General features: G+C 43.0%; 1 protein-coding gene across 3 annotated transcripts in view; it reads right to left on the reverse strand.

Annotated features, from left to right (window-relative positions):
* The window catches only part of LOC121865942 (zwei Ig domain protein zig-8-like), a 92995-nt gene that overhangs the window by 31149 nt on the left and 43291 nt on the right, over positions 1 to 18555 (reverse strand). For 2 of the 3 annotated variants that reach the window (XM_042365508.1, XM_042365509.1), the window contains exon 2: positions 6361 to 6432. The exons of the other annotated variant lie outside the window; for it this stretch is intronic. In XM_042365508.1, coding sequence (XP_042221442.1) covers positions 6361 to 6432 — 72 coding nt within the window. The remainder of the gene's footprint in view (positions 1 to 6360; positions 6433 to 18555) is intronic. 3 annotated transcript variants of the gene reach the window in all.

Consider the following 18555-nt stretch of genomic DNA (forward strand, 5'->3'; position numbering starts at 1 on the left):
TCATAATAAACGAATATTATTACACACACAGACATACAAAGGCAAACGCACAAGCACGCACACACAAACAAATGAACCGAATACTGAATATATATTTTTTCGAACTTGTGGGTCAAAAAAAAAAAATCTAGTTGCTGATAAGGGGAAAAAAAAAGTTGGTGTCCTGGAAGATATCTCATTTTCTCCACACCGAAAGTTTTCCCAGCTTGCTATCTTATATTTATTTTCTCTCTCGTTTTTGTCGAAAAAAACAGTGACCGAGATTATACCAGAAATATTAAGGAAGAATGATAAATAATAATCTTCAAGTAGAGACATACCCCAGGAAACCATGATCAAGTTATACTGTGAGTTAAGGGCTTTTGTTGGATAGTTAATAATTGTTTATACTCTGACGCGGCTGGAGTATACTTACAGCGCCTTCGGGAGTCACTGAAGGCTTATAAGATCCACGCAATATAACTCCCCCGGAGGTATTACGTTTATTACACCAAAACAGCTTCATTCCACGGTCTTTTGTCTACTTCCTTGTGTTCTCAATTCTCTAGAGAGGCTTCAAGCTCATTTTGTTTTATACCTGTAGGAGTTGGTGTGGCGCTGAGAGTCACTGAGGGTTTACAACACACAAGACATTTTAACTTGATGTCCCTAAAAGGTACTGAGACCATCTCGATCGTTGCACTTATATCTCGGCTTCATTTTTTTACACCCTCAGCTCTCTTGGGTCTCAGAGCTCGCTATTCTATAATCCTGGGAGCTAGTTTAGTGCTCTGGGAGTCTCTGTGAGGTAATAGCACCCCCCAACAAACACGTCAGCTTGAAGATATTTTTCATTATACCAAACTCTCCCCCCACTCTTATTTCAGCTTTTGTTAGTCTTCAGCTCACTAGAGAAGCTGTGGAAAGCTCCACCTGAGCCACGTTGAAGGGGTCGGACGTAACACTCTATCCCCAAACATTTCAACTTGACGATGTCTCTTAATGACTCCACAGCTGTCTCAATTCTCTCTCTTATCTCAGGTTTTATGTGTCCTCAGCCCACTACGGGAGGATAAGAGCCCGGTTTTCCATTCCCTGGGAGCCTCGATGGTCCTGAGAGTCAATAAGAGACTATAACACGTACTGGTTCAAGATGGTACTATATCCTTTCCTATCTCTCCCTACCCTTTATCTCAGCTTAATATGGTCTCATATCTCTGAAGGTCCCTAACACCCACTTTTCCATACCCAGGGAGGTTGTTGTCTGATGCTGGAAGTTTACTAAGAGCTGTTATGTAAGTCCTCGGGAACACGTCTCCTCTGTGATGATGTTTGTTGTTGATGCTCTACGATTCTATGGTATGTCGTTGGTAGATGGTGTAAGATGGAACTTGTAGGAGAACCTCGTCCCCACCACCTTAACACAAAAACCTAACCCAACCCAACCCAACCCAACCCAACCCAACCATGTCTGATCCGTGAAGCCAGGTCCTCGTGCCTTAAGCTGTCCTTCCCTATAATATATAACACATCATCGACTCACCTGGGCTTTATATCTAATTTTTCTAAACCTCTAAGGAGTTTAATGTGTGTTTTTTTGCCCACTCATCCAGGGTTTTTTTTTTTTTTTTAGTTTGCTTTTAAGGTAGAAAACTCACTTTACATAATAGTCTTAAACTCATAAGCTGAGCCTACTAAGCTCTTAACATTTTAGCAGGTTTCTTAACGTACATTATATATTGAAATACACAAAAAATATACACCACTATCCTGTAGATGTTAAAATAAAATGTTATACCTTTTTTTCTAACTCAAGGTATTGTCTTTCCATCGATCTATTTACACCTGGGAAAATGTTCACTCAGAGAATCGACCTCAACTCATCTGCGTCCGTCCTCCTTGTCTTCCAACCACTCTGGATGGCAGAGAAAATATTTCCCAAATCCTATTCAATCCCCAGGATCCCCCTTGTGCGACCTCCGGGTAATCTGCAGATCCCTTTCCCAGATGCTTTTATGCCGTCTCGATCCTGCGTTTACCCACTTCTGTGTCACCTCAAAAATCTTATACTTTAACTCGCTTTTTTTGTCTTGTGTCTTTCCTAGCCATCGTTGCGCCTCCAGTAAATAATTTTGATCTTTTTTTCTTGTTCTTTGGTATTGTTTTAATGTTTGTGGTCATCAGCCATGGTTTTTCACTTTTCTTTTTCTTTTTTACCCTTTGAGCAAATTTTAATTTATCTAAATATTTCTTGAGGATATTCTTGTCTTCTGGTATTCCTTTTTTTATATCTCTTCAACGGCTACAACAAATAAATATTGAGAGATTAAAAGAAAGAATCAATCATTTCCTAATTTCTTGTTCTTAAACATTCTTGCTCCTTTCTCAATAGTCAATCCGCCATGAAGCTCTGAAGAGAAGGTAAAAAAATAAACAGCAGGATATTTTAATTTAGCTTTGAATACCAGGGCCGTAATAGCGATTCAAACAAAGTACACGTCAGAGCGGAAGGTGAGGGAGAGGCTTTTGATCACAACGAACGAAGCAAAAATTTACCTGAGTATTTTCACTTTAGCGACGTCACCAAGAGCTTAAAGTGAATGGATTAAACTCCCGAATAAGATTATATAGAAGTGGAACATAAGAAGATCTTGCATACCTTAACTACACTCGAGCAAGGTGGTTAATTAAAAGAAATTGTATCTTACGCTACATTGTGACCTTGACCTTTGACCTTTTAAACCCCTAAACCATAACACCTCTAGGGATTACTGTGGTATGAATATAAATGCTATGTATAAACCGTATCCATCTTTCGTTATTGAGTTAGGCTAATGATATATCGTCAGACAGACATATACAGTCGGGTGGTCATCTAAGTGACTTACAGTAAACTCTCCCCGTCAAGAAACTCGGGAGACTTAACCAGTGGAGCGAAAATTAGGACAACTTTTCACTGTCAAGAAACAGGAATGAAGGTTTTAATAAGTGTCGGCTGAGTGACAAGCTTTTCTCAGGAATACTTAATGACTTATAACACTTAGAATATTCATAAGAAAAATGACCATAATAATAATACTAATGATGATGATGATGATGATAATGATGAAATAAATTATAATATCCATCTGGGAATGAATAAAGATGACAAAGAGGAAGAACAGGGAGTCTTGTGTGAAGAAAATGGCTTCATACTTCAAGGACGAGAAAATTCTTAAGGGAAGAATCCTGAAGTAGGTATGAGAGTGAGGGAGGAGAGAAATCCGGAGCTGGCCTGGAAAGTGATGGAGACACTACGTCAGCCCTGGAGAGAGAGAGAGAGAGAGAGAGAGAGAGAGAGAGAGAGAGAGAGAGAGAGAGAGAGAGAGAGAGAGAGAGAGAGAGAGAGAGAGAGAGAGAGAGAGAGTTAATATCACACTTCCCTTTGATCAGTGACCTCATTAATTATAACTTATACTAACAGTGATTTTCTCTAAGACCTTATTTATTTAGGACAGGTAAACTTGGCTGTATATATATATCTATGGAACCCGAATATGGAATAATGATCTGATCGATTCACTGGATTACATGTTCACTGTTATTCTCCCTACGATCACTCTCCAGTTCGAGTAAAAGTTTGGGATGAAGGGGAATTGAGAAGTGATGTCTGTAGGGAGGGAGTGGCCAAGGTCAAGGGGCTTTTGCTGTTTCCTTCTGTTGCTGCTGGTATGTCTTTTGTTGCTGTTGCTGGAATGTCTTTTGCTGTTGCTGGAATGTCTTGCTGTTACTGGAATGTCTTTTTACTGTTGCTGGAATGTCTTTTGCTGCGGCTGGAATGTCTTGCTGTTGCTGGAATATCTTGCTGTTTCTGGAATGTCTTTTGCTCTTGCTGGAATGTCTTTTTGCTGTTGCTGGAAATCTTAATCTGCTGCAAGAATTTTGTATAAAGTTACTGGAATTTATTTTGAAAATGGAAATGTCTTATTTTACTTTTGTACTTCTTCTCCTTTGGCTTGGGTATTTTATCTGTTGCTGGAATGTCTTCTTCTGTGGTTGGAATATCCTCCCTTCACGTCCACCCTCATCGCATATCATCCAGGGAGGGGAACAAGACGTTTCAACTCGGCTACACAGACCTTGAACAAATCAAGTGAACCAACATTGATTCCTTGGACTCTATACTAAGAGCTTATTACGCCCTTAGGTCGGATTATCAAGGTTCACTTCGCTTTGTAAATTATATAAAAACAAACCAAATTGATTGACTTAATGTAGATAATAAAAAGGACTCTCAATATGGAACCGAAACCTACATGACTACTGCAAATAAATTGTTTTCTTTAAAGAGGATAAAAGTCATATATTGAATCCTTGTAAAGTCGATCTCTGGATAACCCTCACCTTCGTTCAGTTAATAGATATACAGTAGAACAAAAAAAAACAAAATATATCAAAGGAGCTGAATTAACTTATGACTGATTGTTGCCAGTCATGACTTTACATTTTTCTTTGGCAAGCTATTTTTCTAAGTCGATCTTCGCAATGCTGATGCCATATATCGCCTTTGCAATCTCCAGCCATGATATTTATTCTCTGTCTCTCATCCACACTTCACATAGCTGAGTCTTTCTGCCGTGTTGGCTACTGATAGATAGTGTTCTTTCTCGGCAGCACCTGTACCTCGGTTTAATTTTGCTGCAGGTGTATACATAACAGCGAGGTAGTGTATGATGGAAGCTCTGTGTTCTCGACAGTGAAAAAAAACATGCAGTGATGGTTTTAAAAGGAGCATTTTAGGTGAAAAGGGGAATATTTACTGCAAAATACCGCTAAGCCCACCACGGGAAGATAACTTGTTTTTGAAGCTATTTTTTTTAGTAAGAAATAAATATTTTAATTAAGTGACAATAATTTTGCCAGAGTGATAGTGTTGGTGAAGGTGCTAGGAAGAGAAGTCATGCTCGTCTTTATGGGAAATGACTATTGTAATCAGGAGTCTCACAAGTCTCTCACACTGTCATACTCGGTTTGTGGTGCTGCTTTTTACAACATCCACGGTATAACTGACAGACGTGTAAGGCCAAGGTGTGGGTCACTGGACGGTGGAGGGGGATAAGCGGTGGACAAACACTATTTAAAGAAGATCACTGCCGAGTTATTTACACAGGGCTTCTCTTCACCCTTTTGAAACTTAAGGGTTATAAATGTATTAATTTTTATATACACTTTTGTATAGTAAGGGTTTAGTGAATGATATTATATCCTTTATACATACAAGGGTTTATTGGTAACCATATACACTCAAAAAAACTTTTCATAACCTTTAACAGTGTATGGTCAAGAGGCCATTAGATACAAACATTCGGTAACAAGAGGACTCTACACTACACAGTACACTGCACTACACTACACTACACTACACTACACTACACTACACTACACAGAGACCATCATTAAGTCAGTTGGATATCTTGTGGATTCAATTAATTACAGTTGTTGTTGTTGTGTTGAGTTGAGTTAGGTGCTGCTTCAACTATCAAAGCCACGAGGCACTGAGCACAAGTGTCAGTTTCAGACGAGACACATCTGTTAAAATGCCAACCTAACCTAACCTAATGATAATACTTTGGATAGATTATTGTTGTTGATGTAGCAGTTTTAATTTGACGTATTTTGACTGCCAGAGGACAAGTATTAGCCACTTATAGAAAATAACCTTGACAAGATAATCAGGACGGCAGGAGCTACGTCATTCTTACCATCTAATTAGGCAGTATTAAGAACAGTGGCAGGTGTTTGCGTACCAGGTGTAATAGTTGGTCTCTCTCTCCCTCTCTCTCTCTCTCTCTCTCTCTCTCTCTCTCTCTCTCTCTCTCTCTCTCTCCTACACTTAATGAATCATCTCACACACGCAGGAGCATCACGTGACGAAAAAGCCTAACATAAAAACAACAATTTCCTCAACACACACCAGATAGCTGCACTCAGCGGGGTCTAACCTGCTAGTTTTACGAGCATTAAGTCACTCAGTTGACCTCTTGTACGAGCATTAAGTCACTCAGTCGACTCCTTTTACGAGCATTAAGTCACTCAGTCGACTCCTTGCACGAGCATCAAGTCACTCAGAGAGCCCCTTGTATGAGCATTGTCACTCAGCGGGCCCCTTAAAACCTCCAGGCAATTAATGATGGAAAAAATTATCCAGTTGTGCTATGAGTGGAGGGTAACCTGGCACTCGAAATGGGGGAAGACAGTGCCAGTATGGGTGAAGTATCGCCAGGAGGGGAAAGACTGAGAGAGATTAAGATAGAGGGAAGGGTTGGAAGGAGAGAGAGAGAGAGAGAGAGAGAGAGAGAGAGAGAGAGAGAGATACGAGTCTTCACCAGGTACAGTACTCACCTGTGTTGAACCTGTGGGTCTCCAGGGTACCCTTAGACTTGCGGGGCCACTCTGATCGCTTCCCCTCCGTCACTGTGGGAGAGGAGAGTGGTGAGAAGGTGAGGGGTGGGGGAGAAAGATTGAGGTGTGGGGGAGAAAGATTGAGGTGTAGGGGAGAGTGTGGGGGAGAAAGATTAAGGGGTAGGGGAGTGTGAGGAGTATTAGGGAGAGTGATGGGTGAAGAAAAGTGAAGGTTAGTGTAGGGAAATAGTGAGGGATGAGGGAGGGAGGGAGTGAGTGAGGGGTGTGGGAGAGAGAGAGTGAGTGAGGGGTGTGAGAGAGAGAGAGAGATAGAGAGAAAGAGGAGAGAGTGAAGGGTGATGCGGGAGAGAGTAGGGTTAAGGGAGGAAGATAATGTTGGGTAAAAGAGGAAGAGAGTGAGTGAGAGGGGAGTGTGGGAGAGGAGGTGGAAGAGTGAGAGGTGAAACGGAAGAGCAAAATAAACACAGGAGATGTTTTCGCTGGCTGTGTTTACTCTTGCCAGGAAAAACATCCCTCACGCCTAGAGAAAATCATCCATCAATTAGGTCAGGAAAGGTAGGCGTTGGGCTGCTTTAACACAGAAATGTTATGTGAACAAACTTTGCATTCCTTCACCATGACAGGATGTGTGTCTATGAGTCTTTAGCTTCCAGGATACTTGTTCAAGAATTTACGTTTGGTCATCATCATTATCATTATCATTATCATTATCATTATCATTATCATCATCATTATCATTATTATTATCATTATCATTATCATTATCATTATCATCATCATTATCATTATTATTATCATTATCATTATCATTATCATTATCATCATTATTATTATTATTATTATTATTATTATTATTATTATTATTATTATTATTATTATTATTATTAGTACATCTACGGGCACAGGAATATAATATAAAAATAACTTATATATATTTCTTGAAGGAGGAATTGTTACTGGTAGGCCCCTTACCACTTACCCCTTACCACTTACCCCTTACCACTTACCCCTTACCACTTACCCCTTACCACTTACCCCTTACCCCTTACCCCTTACCCCTTACCCCTTACCCCTTATCCATTAACGTACCCTTAATGTATCCTCCTACCCATCCTATTATTCCTCACCCTCGTCCACTCCCCCAGACTCTCTAGCCTCTCCTCCCACCCCTCTAGCCTCCTCCTCTCCTTCCACTCCTCTCCCTCCCCTTCTTCCACTCCCTCCTTCCACTCCCTCCCTCCCCCCTCCACTCCTCCTACCTTCTTTGTACCAATTCTTCCTCCCCTCCCTCTCCCCACCCTTCTTCTTACCATCGTCTTTCCCTACCATTCTTTTTTTCTCCCCATCCACTACACCTCCTTCAATTCTTCTCACAACTCCCTCATCTCTCTATTCTCCCCATTGCAGTCCCTTACATTATCTCCCCCAGCAATCTCCTCATTTCCCCTTTCCACTCTTCCCTCTCGGCTCTTCATTACTCTCCCCTCTCGCCTCCCCACCTCATTCTCATCCCATCCACTCTCCTCTCTCTCTCGGTTCCCCACCACTGTACCCTCTCACCTCCCCACCATACTATATCATTCTCCTCCCCATCACTCCCCACAGGTACCCTCATTCTCCTCCCCATCACTCCTCACTCTACTCCCCACCATTCTCCCCACTCCCCAGAACTTCCTATTAAAAAGCCTTATCTTGTAACTTCGCCCAACACGCGTTCTTAAGTCTTCTCTCAGTGCCTGGTTCTTCATAAGGCAAAACATCGCCACCTCAAGCAGAAGACAAGCGAACATCCGTCTGGTGAAGAAAAAGGGGCGGGGGGGAATGCCAGGCAAAGTTCAGTGCTCTTCCTGCGCCACGAGTGGTTGGCACATAAGATGTTTTAATGGAATTAAAAAATTCGCACATCTTGTGCTGAACTGCATGTTTTTTGTATTTCACATACTTTATTTTTAAGCCAGTCATTCTTTAGAAGGCGAAGTCCCCGCTGGGCTGCCGCTTTCTTCTTGCGGAAGGTATCCACCTTAGTGCGAGACTGAGGGTTGTTTTGCCAGTCAATAAAAGCAGCACGTTTATCATCGATGAGTACTTTGATTACCGGGTCATTTTCATCAAACCAGTCCTGGTGTGTTCTTTTGATCTGGCCGAGGGTCTCTGAAGGTTTTTGTCATAACAGTATTAAGAGTATCCCATTCGGCACTGGGATTCGCGTTGTTTGCTGTTGGGTTGTTTATAAGCCCATGTTCGAGCTGCTCTCTGAAAGCATGTGCTATTGCTGGATCCTCCAGACGCTTAGTATTAAAAACTCTTCTGGAGACTTGCTGCCTTCGCAATTTTGGGGCGACGTGAAGTGAGAGCTTGGCTCTGACGAGTCGATGATCAGTGTCACAGTGGTCTGAGCCACGCATGGCACGGGTTATAAGGACATCTTGGCGACCTCTTTCTCTGACAATAATGTAGTCAATGAGATGCTAGTGTTTGGATCGTGGGTGTTGCTACGTACCCTTGAACTTGTCGGCCTGCCGAAACAAGGTATTGGTGATAGTGAGGTTGTGCGCAGCAAACTTGCTGAGGAGGAATAGGCCGTTGGGATTACACTTGCCTTGTCCATTTCTCCCTATGGTTCCCTGCCAAATGTTAGCATCTCTGCCAACTCTGGCATTTAAGTCGCCAAGGAGCACAACCTTGTCTTCTCTCGGCGTAAAATGTTTGGATCTGATATTTTGACTGTTTTCGACCGCATAAGGATGACCTTACTGGGTGCGGTGGCTCCTCGAAAGGGATGCTCAGTCGCACAGACAGGACCGGATTGCACTGCTGCCTAGATCCCAGTGCATAAGCGACCATCTTATCTGTGCCGCCCATGTGCACAGTTGTGACTAGAGACTCCCGGCAGTGATCTCTGCCTGTCCGCGTCGCCACTCGTCCGTCGCCATAGGACTTTTGATGATGATGGGAGGTATGATGCGCTGGGGGATGGCTGCGTGTGAGTTGATTCATGTGGTGAGGCAGGAGGGCAGGCTGCAGCCACACATCTTGGCTCTCCCCTTTCCTGATCCAGTGGTGCAAGTGCTGCAACGACTGTGGAGAGGGAGAGTCGCAATGGACTGCCGATAGCCCAGTTTGTTGGGTTTCGCCTTAGTAGCCTGTCCATCATACATTGCCTTCGTTCGCCGGTGTAGTCGTTGGGTTTCTACGGTGGTCACCTCTTCCGCCTGTACCGCCGTTGGGGTCTTGTTGGAGCTCTGTAAACATGTCTGCCTGATGCAGGGCTCCACCGCAGATTTTTCCTTCTGGATACACTTCCGCAGCCTTATACCTACCAAGGTTAATCCGCAAGGCAGCGGGGCAATGGTTCGTAGGCGCCAGAACGTGTCCACATGCCAGTGGGCCTATGCGCCGTTCCTCTGGGGCCCACTGCTACACACACACACACACATAAAAAATAAAAATCTCTCTCTCTCTCTCTCTCTCTCTCTCTCTCTCTCTCTCTCTCTCTCTCTCTCTCTCTCTCTCTCTCTCTCTCTCCCTCTCCCTCACATATGTACCAACACACATACACACACAATTTTACCGTGGTCTCGGCTTTTTTTTCCCTCTGTGTAACCTAAAACTCAGTGAGAAGGGGAGAGTTTTATAAAGCCTTTTTGTTAACTGAGAAAAAGAAAATGTTTTGTCCTATACATATATACAGTATACGGGATATGTATATTCTCTTTTTATAATTGGATGTATAGAAAAAAATGGGGGATGATTTTCGACATATGATGAACGAGAGAATGTTTTTGTTTTTAGTTCTTGTTTAGCTGTTCGGTAGTTAATCGAGAATAGAGGGATTTATATAATGGTATTTAATCGTTGTGTGGTTAAGGGGAGTGTAATAGATGAGTGCAATTTATAGTTAGTTTTGATATAGCTTTTCAAATTAATTTTAACCCAAGTCAATTTAAGTGAGCGTAACTTAACCTAACCTAAACTAAACTAACTTAATGTAACATAACGTAACACAATAAATCAGAGCAGCTTTCCTGAACTTACCAAACTTAACCTAACCTAACCTTACCTAACCTTACCTAAACTTACATAATTTAACAACCTGACATATCATAACCTAACCTAACCTAAGAGAAATGTGGCAATGTTAAACACACACATATGAATAACTTAAATTAATCAGATACTTTTACCTTTTATCTACCAATTCCCACAAATTTATCAAAGAAAAAAAATCAAGGAGTGACATCAAACAACGTGAGTCGTCAAGGCTTAGTCAGTCGATGGTCCGTAAACACAACAAACTTTACTGCACTCGAGTGAAGCTCTAACCCACACAGGGAGGCCGAGCTGTAAACCTTCACCTATATTGTACCTTAAACATATTAGCTCAAACGGGGTTGTCATTATCTACTCAGTAATGTATATATGTATTTATGTATGTATGTATGTATGTATGTATGTATGTATGTATGTATGTATGTATGTATGTATCTTTCTCCGTATTTGTCTGTGTGTGTGTTTTTGGGAGAGAGAGAGAGAGAGAGAGAGAGAGAAAATCGTTATCAGTGAGGCTCCCTCAGCTCTGGGTGAGGGAGAGTGGAAGACCTAGCAGAAAGCATCCTATTTATCAGAGACACCGAGAGAGGGGTACTGAAGGAGAGAAAGGTGGGAAGGAGGTGTGAGGAGGAAAGTGGGAAGAAAGTGTAAGGGAGGGAGGTAGAAGGAAGGTTTGGGGAAGAAGGTAGGAGGCAGAGAGGTGAGAGAGAGAAGGGAGGTATAAGGAAATAGGGAAAGATAAATGAAGAGGGGAGGGAGGTAAGGGGAGTAGGGGGAAAGAAGTGAAAAGATCGGGATGACTTTGTGTAGAAAAACATAGGATGGGAGACTAATCGTGTGTGTGTGTGTAACAGCTATATATATCTCAAAACACATATAACTCTACGGTTATTGTCACCCACATTTCACTTACTATTCCCCAGACTATTAATAGCACCTAACCTTTAACCCTTGACCTCCTATAATAAGGCCAGCAATATATCTCCTGGGCTATATATTCCGACCATCTGACCGGCTATCACACTCACTCATATAGATCCAGGCACCACTAGCCGTCCACCTCATTCTCCTGAACAGCAGACAGAAAACGAAGCAAAACAAGATGGCATAAACAAAAACAAAAAAAATCACATGTGTGTAACGGACAGCAGGAGAAGCAAGGATGGAGGGTAGAACTGCCTGGGGGAGGAGTTTCTACTGAAGGAGGTGGTAGAGTGAATCATTAGTCTCGTGAAAAAGGTGGTGGTGGCTGGAGGGGCCGTGTGACCTACAAGATGTTTGTTGTCTATATATGCGTCCCCCAGTAGATCGTGGTGGTGGTGGTGTTGAGGATGGTGAGGTTAGTGGTGGTGATCTTGGTGGTGATAATGTTGGTGGCAGTGGTGGTGGTGGTGTTGAGGATGGTGAGGTTAGTGGTGATCTTGGTGATGATAATGTTGGTGGCAGTGGTGGTCGTGGTTGTGATGATGGTTATAGTGGAAGTGATGGTGAATATGGTTGTGGTGGTGTTGATGATAGTGGTGGTAGGCAATTATATGCAAAGAGAGAGAGAGAGAGAGAGAGAGAGAGAGAGAGAGAGAGAGAGAGAGAGAGATGTGTGTCTAGGAGCTCAGTATGAAACAGGACTTAATGATGAAGGATGTTAGATTACCACAAGAGGACACCGTGTAATAACCAGATCGAGGTGTATAATGTAAATTTCTGGCCTCGAGTGTGTGTGTGTGTGTGTGTGTTACTACTCTAGCACCTGTTGTGTAATGGTCAGCATGCTCGTCTTCCAAGCGAGCGGTCCCGGGTTCGATCCCCGGGCAGGTTGAAATTATGGGCAAGTTTCTTTACGCCATTTGCCTCTGTCTACCCAGCAGTAATTGGGAAATGGATGTTAATCGATTTGCAGATAGTGTTCCGGGGTAATGGTTAACCAGTGCAGTTGGCGAGTTGTCCGGTCTTCTCGGACTATTCCTTGACACTAGGCCATGCAGCTCGTTAACTCAGGATGTGGTTGTTGTGTTGGTGACAGTTTCTACGCCTTAAATTAATTCTCGCCTAGGTGGCCCTTGGGTCGGCCATCCTCGTTACACGAGGGGCAATCATTACTATAGCAGAGCTACAGTGAGAAGGAGATGGAGTGTACAGTGTTACATAAAACGAGTCTTCAAGCAACTAGTGTACTGTTACAGGCCTGACCACACTCTTGCAGGATATTGCAGAGGGAGTATTTGCATGATCGCAGGGACAGGACAAAGGCACTCGGAGAAATTATTTGTTTGTTTAATTATTAATTTGTGTGTGTGTTTGTGTGTGTGTGTGTGTGTGTGTGTGTGTGTGTGTGTGTGTGTACGTGCGTGCGTGCTTGCGTGCGTGAATCTGTGTGTGTCTCTGTGCATTATTACAGTTGCATGAACCTAAAACATAAGCCGAACTTCAGGATTCTGAGAGGAACAATTTGAACACTGTTGCATGGTGTTGCAGCAGAAGTTTGCATGACTGCATAATTAAAATAAGACACTAACGTCAAAAGATATTTTCCACTGCAACTTTTTCTTTTATACTTACAAGAACAAAACTGTGAAAATTACTGCGAGATTTAAGATACTGAAGAGAATATGTTGAAATTTGTATGAAGTGAAATACTTTTTTTTACTTTGTTTTTGTAATTAATAGTGAAGTACCAAGGTGTTTACAGTGTTGCCACCATACCATGACCTGTACAGTGTTGCCACCATACCATGACCTGTACAGTGTTGCCACCATTACCATGACCTACACAGTGTTGCCACCATTACCATGACCTACACAGTGTTGCCACCATTACCATGACCTACACAGTGTTGCCACCATTACCATGACCTGTACAGCGTGCCATCATTACCATGACCTGTACAACGTTGCCATCATTACCATGACCTGTACAGCGTGCCACCATTACCACTGTGCTGCCCCACACAGTGTTGCCACCATTACCATGACCTGTACAGCGTGCCATCATTACCATGACCTGCAGCGTGCCAACATTACCATGACCTGTACAGCGCGCCAACATTACACCTGTACAGTGCCAGCATTACCATGACCTGCGTACAGTGTTGCCACCATACCATGACCTGTACAGTGTTGCCACCATACCATGACCTGTACAGTGTTGCCACCATTACCATGACCTACACAGTGTTGCCACCATTACCATGACCTACACAGTGTTGCCACCATTACCATGACCTACACAGTGTTGCCACCATTACCATGACCTGTACAGCGTGCCATCATTACCATGACCTGTACAACGTTGCCATCATTACCATGACCTACACAGCGTTCCCACCATTACCACAACGTACCCACAAAGTCACAAAGCTTGAAAAGGAACATAACTTGGAATTTATGACTACTGGAAAGAACATGAAATAATTTGCATGTGTTGACGTTGTCGTGTATAGAAGACAGATGGGTGAAGACCGAGCTTGAACTAATGTACTTTTAACTCTGTTGTGGGTGACAGATATTAATGTGAGGTCGGCGTGAAGAAGGATGATAATGAGGGTAGGTGGGAATAATGTCGGATGTGGTGATTTGCTTAATGCTGGTGAAGGATGTGGTGAAGTAGGTAATGTGTTGGTGTGGTGATGATGTGGTTAAGTAGTCAGTGTTTCGGGTGTGGTGAAGGTGTGGTGTGCTGATGAGGGAGGTTTAGATGACTGTGGCTATGTTGACATGAGTGTTGCTGAGACGTAAGTGTTTCGAGGGGTGTGTGAGGTGTCGTCGGATGTGGTGTGACGTTGGTGAGGAGTGATATGGGTGTACAAGAGGATGGTGATGTGGTAGAGTCAGCAGACAGTTGACGAAGAATTAAAAGTGTCCTCAACATAAGTAATCAACAAACAACCTGGGCGTGCCCTTTGACCCAACCTGCCCTGGTCCACGTTTGGGGAATACCCTCCCCCCACACCTTTCCCCACACCTCCCCCACCTCTCCCACACCCACATGTTCACTGCTTAATAAATTTGCTTTTATCATTCATCGTTTATTCTCATGTTCACAGTTATAATGGTGGCCACTTTGTTATTAATTACTTTCCTCCACATGAGTATTGGCGAATAATTTGATTAATGTCGCTGTAAATATTTAATGAGTATAAGATTACCGCCTTGACACGTACGATCATAGAGACAAGATTGTATAATGACACCAGCAGTCAGCGCCCCGGGGGAGGGAAGGAGGAGCCAGTGTGTTGTGATTCTAAATAATACCAGGCGACTACAAAGGGTAAATTGCCAAACAGTTTTAGCAGATTAAACCTCACTAATCTTCCGAGGTCTTGACCCAGGTGTGGCACTGCAAGTTGGCTATCTCGTCCGGGTGTCAGATGGGTGTGGTTGGATGTTTTTTGCGTGTTGGATGAATGTTGGTTAGATGTAGGTGTCGGCTGCCTGGGAAAGGTGTTGACAGGGTGACAAGGTGTTGGGAGGAAGGTGCCACTGTGGTGTTGTGGACTCGGCCTTGGGATTTGCACCTCCTGGGAGAGAGTATCTGATGCCCCGCTGTGCTACCTTGTGTGTACTGGCCTCGTAACTCTCGCCTCGCTCAATGATTTCAGGTGCTGATGGTCTTAGTCATGAGCACACACACACACACACACACACACACACACACACACACACTTCACAGGACCTGAGCTAATCCACCTAGTGTTGTGATCCGTCTCAGAGGTAAATATCACCTCGTATATATTTTTACGTAGAAGTTTCTTACCGACTAAAAATCTTTTTAAAACACAGAAAGAATTAAACGACTCCTCTCACTGCCAGTAAACGCGTCATAGATCCATATTATTCGGTGGTAAAATTGCTTTATATATTTCTAGGCTGACGTCGTTTAGTGCCTGATATATCCACTAAACCATAACAAATAGCCGAATGTTTCACTGTTACAAGAGCACGAGTCATATATACCCATAATGGAGGGATAAGATATTCATATACATTATTACGTTGATGTTATTTACTTGATGAATTATCCTTTCAGCATCAAACCATTGAGGAGATAATGGTATATTTAACTCGGCCGGTGCTGGATACTGGTTCATTTGAGAGTATAGTAACATATCCTACAAGAGTCATCCTTCTAAGTCATTAACTGATCGACTTTTCCTTAAACAATAAAGTCAAAAGTTAATCGTCTCACTTAACTGGGCCCTGGTAGTAAAATATGTTTCAAGTAACCATTTTCTCCTCTCTCTGGGTAATTACTTTATGCTATAAAAACTGACTCCAGGAGAAAAGAAACAGTATTCCCAGAAAAAAAAGTATTCACATTTGTTATATTTTTATGCCTCCGAGAGACTTATAATGATTGTAGTTGAAGGTAGGAAGCATTAGGTCGTAACCTCTGGAATTCTGTTCTTCCTGGGTAACCTGACTTAACGAGGTCATAATCCTAAAATACGCTCTAGACTGCAGACAGAAAAAGGCTTTTACCTTGGAATTGCATCTTTGCAAATTTCGCAGTAAACCAGCGTGTGGAAGCCTTAACAACTCTAGTGGTAGTTACAGCCCATCATCATGATTGGTCGCTGTATATTGCCTTTGCTTCATTCTGATGTTAGGAGGCCTTGTGCCTTAACCTCCACCCAACAGCAGCTCAGTGACGCAATTATCGGAGTTTTGCCTCAGTAAATCTACCCCGAGGTTAAGATTCCCCACCCATCACCTATACCGCCCCCCTGGCTGGCCTCACGGTGTACCTGACCACCTGTATGTTAGTGGGTGATGAGCCTGATGGAGGTCTCGCCATGGGGAAAACATCTGTTGTATATATAGATATGTGTGTGTGTGTGTGTACACCAGTGCCCCCGGTTTCATTAGTAGGTACTTAGCCTGATGGGAACTATACCGTAGGAAAAGAACAGCTGTGCAAGTGATTTATGTAATTCACAACATTATTGTGATTACACGCCACCCCCAGACATAGACACGAGACGACAAGCAGGGTGTGGCCGGATATATTTACTGTACTTTTCGAAGGCAACTCGGCTACCATATTGGTACTACAGCTTAATGGAGTCAGTTAGATGCGCGCTCACGCTTCCAGTTAGGGAGAAAATGTAATATATGAAGCTAAGATGACCGCATTAAACCAGAAGTCGATATCAGAGTGGACCCAACCAGAGTGTGTGTGTGCGTGTGTGAGTTGTCGGTGGTGTGTTTCCCTGCAGGACTCAGCTGGGTAGAGGCACAGGGACGCTGCCTCAAGGGTCGCAGGGGCGGAGCTCAATATTCCAAGATCTTGTGGTGTCTCTATCTTATGGCTTAATGGCTAGGGATTTAAAAGCTCCTAGACTTTGTGGCGCTACGACCCTACAGCTCGGGGCCGTAGAGCTCGCCATTCTCAGATCTTAGGGCTTGGCTATCTGACGGTACGCAGGAGAGACCCAAAATATTCCTAGGTTTTTATATTACTACTGTCATAAGGACTGGAGAGAGGAAGGCGCTACGTCTCTAGATTCTTAGGAGGTGAAGCCCTATAGTATGGAGGGAAGGGAATTAACTATATACCCACAGACAGAAGAAAATGATAAATTAAATCCCCCCAATAGATAAGTTATCTATGGAATGTGTTATTAAAGCGATAACATCTTCATCACATACAGGAGAGAGAGAGAGAGAGAGAGAGAGAGAGAGAGAGAGAGAGAGAGAGAGAGAGAGGGCAAATACAACAAACTAGAAAGAAGTAAAATGACTGCAAGATACAAGGATGAATGCACACACAAGCACACGGATGCAAATTTTACAGGCAGTTTAAGATCTCACGAGAAAATTGAGTAAATTCCGTCTGGTTCTCTTTATTCTGCTCTCGTCTCTCGCTTTTAAGGAAACATTTAGTAATTGCGGCGACGACATCATGACTGCTGTAAACATGCATCTATACGAGCACACTGTACATTCAACTTCTCAGGGGACGATGTTGGGAAAGTTGGATTCATATAAATAAACACACGTGCATGTACGCATACATGTATATATACATGCCTTCATACAGTACTGTACATACATTCATATATACATAATGTGCATACATACATACATACACACATACATACTGTACATACATACATACAGTACATACATACTATACATACATACATACATGCATACATACTGTACATACATACATGTATATATACATATATACGACCACCAGGGGACCAAGTCCAGGTGGAGAAGTTTGCATGTTTATCTCTCTCTCTCTCTCTCTCTCTCTCTTTCATCCACTTCCATCAACTATCTCTCTATCTCTCCTCGCCTTCACACACACACACACACACACACACACACACACACACATACACATATATCTAGTTCTCCCTTCACCTTTTCGACCATTTCAACATTTCCCATCCCAACACAAATCACCCTCCCTGCGTGTCTGTCTATCTGTCTATCTACTCTCTCTCCTTCCTCTTCCTCTCCCTCTTACCTGCCCTCCCTCTCCCACCCACCTACCCTCCCACTCACTCACCACCTCCCACCACCCACCCACTCACCCACTCACTCACCCACCTCCCACTCACCCACCCTCCCACTCACCCACCCTCCTACTCACCCACCCTCCCACTCCCACGTCGCCAAAACTGATACATCACCGCCTGTCTAAACACTGTCGACCATCCTGCAGAAGAATCCCGTTCCCCCTACTGTCCTGACCATACCATCAATATCTTCCCTGTCGATATTAAAACAGTAAAACTCAGTTGTAGAATTTCGACAGCTGGGAGGGAGGTCACCTGGCTGTGATACTCAACTGTTTGTATTGTGTTTACTCCGTTTTAAACAGAAAAGGATAGTTAAGCATTGATCATTATGTCTTGGATTTTAGATGTCGTTAGATGTCGTCAATGGATCTGGGACTTTAACGCATCGATCACTATGTTACTATCATCAAATTATTATTATTATCCATATTATCATTATTAACACTTAACATTTACCATGAAAACTTAAACCAAGATTTCAGCTCGGCTCAGTCACTGTCAACATGCTGCTAACCACGCATAAGAAAAGCCACAACAATATATTTCACAGACGAATCGTATTTATTATCTTCTTATACTCTTCATCTCTCCAAGA

The sequence above is a fragment of the Homarus americanus genome, unplaced genomic scaffold, assembly GCF_018991925.1.
Source record: "Homarus americanus isolate GMGI-L3 unplaced genomic scaffold, GMGI_Hamer_2.0 scaffold2937, whole genome shotgun sequence".
Taxonomy (NCBI): Eukaryota; Metazoa; Arthropoda; class Malacostraca; order Decapoda; family Nephropidae; genus Homarus; species Homarus americanus.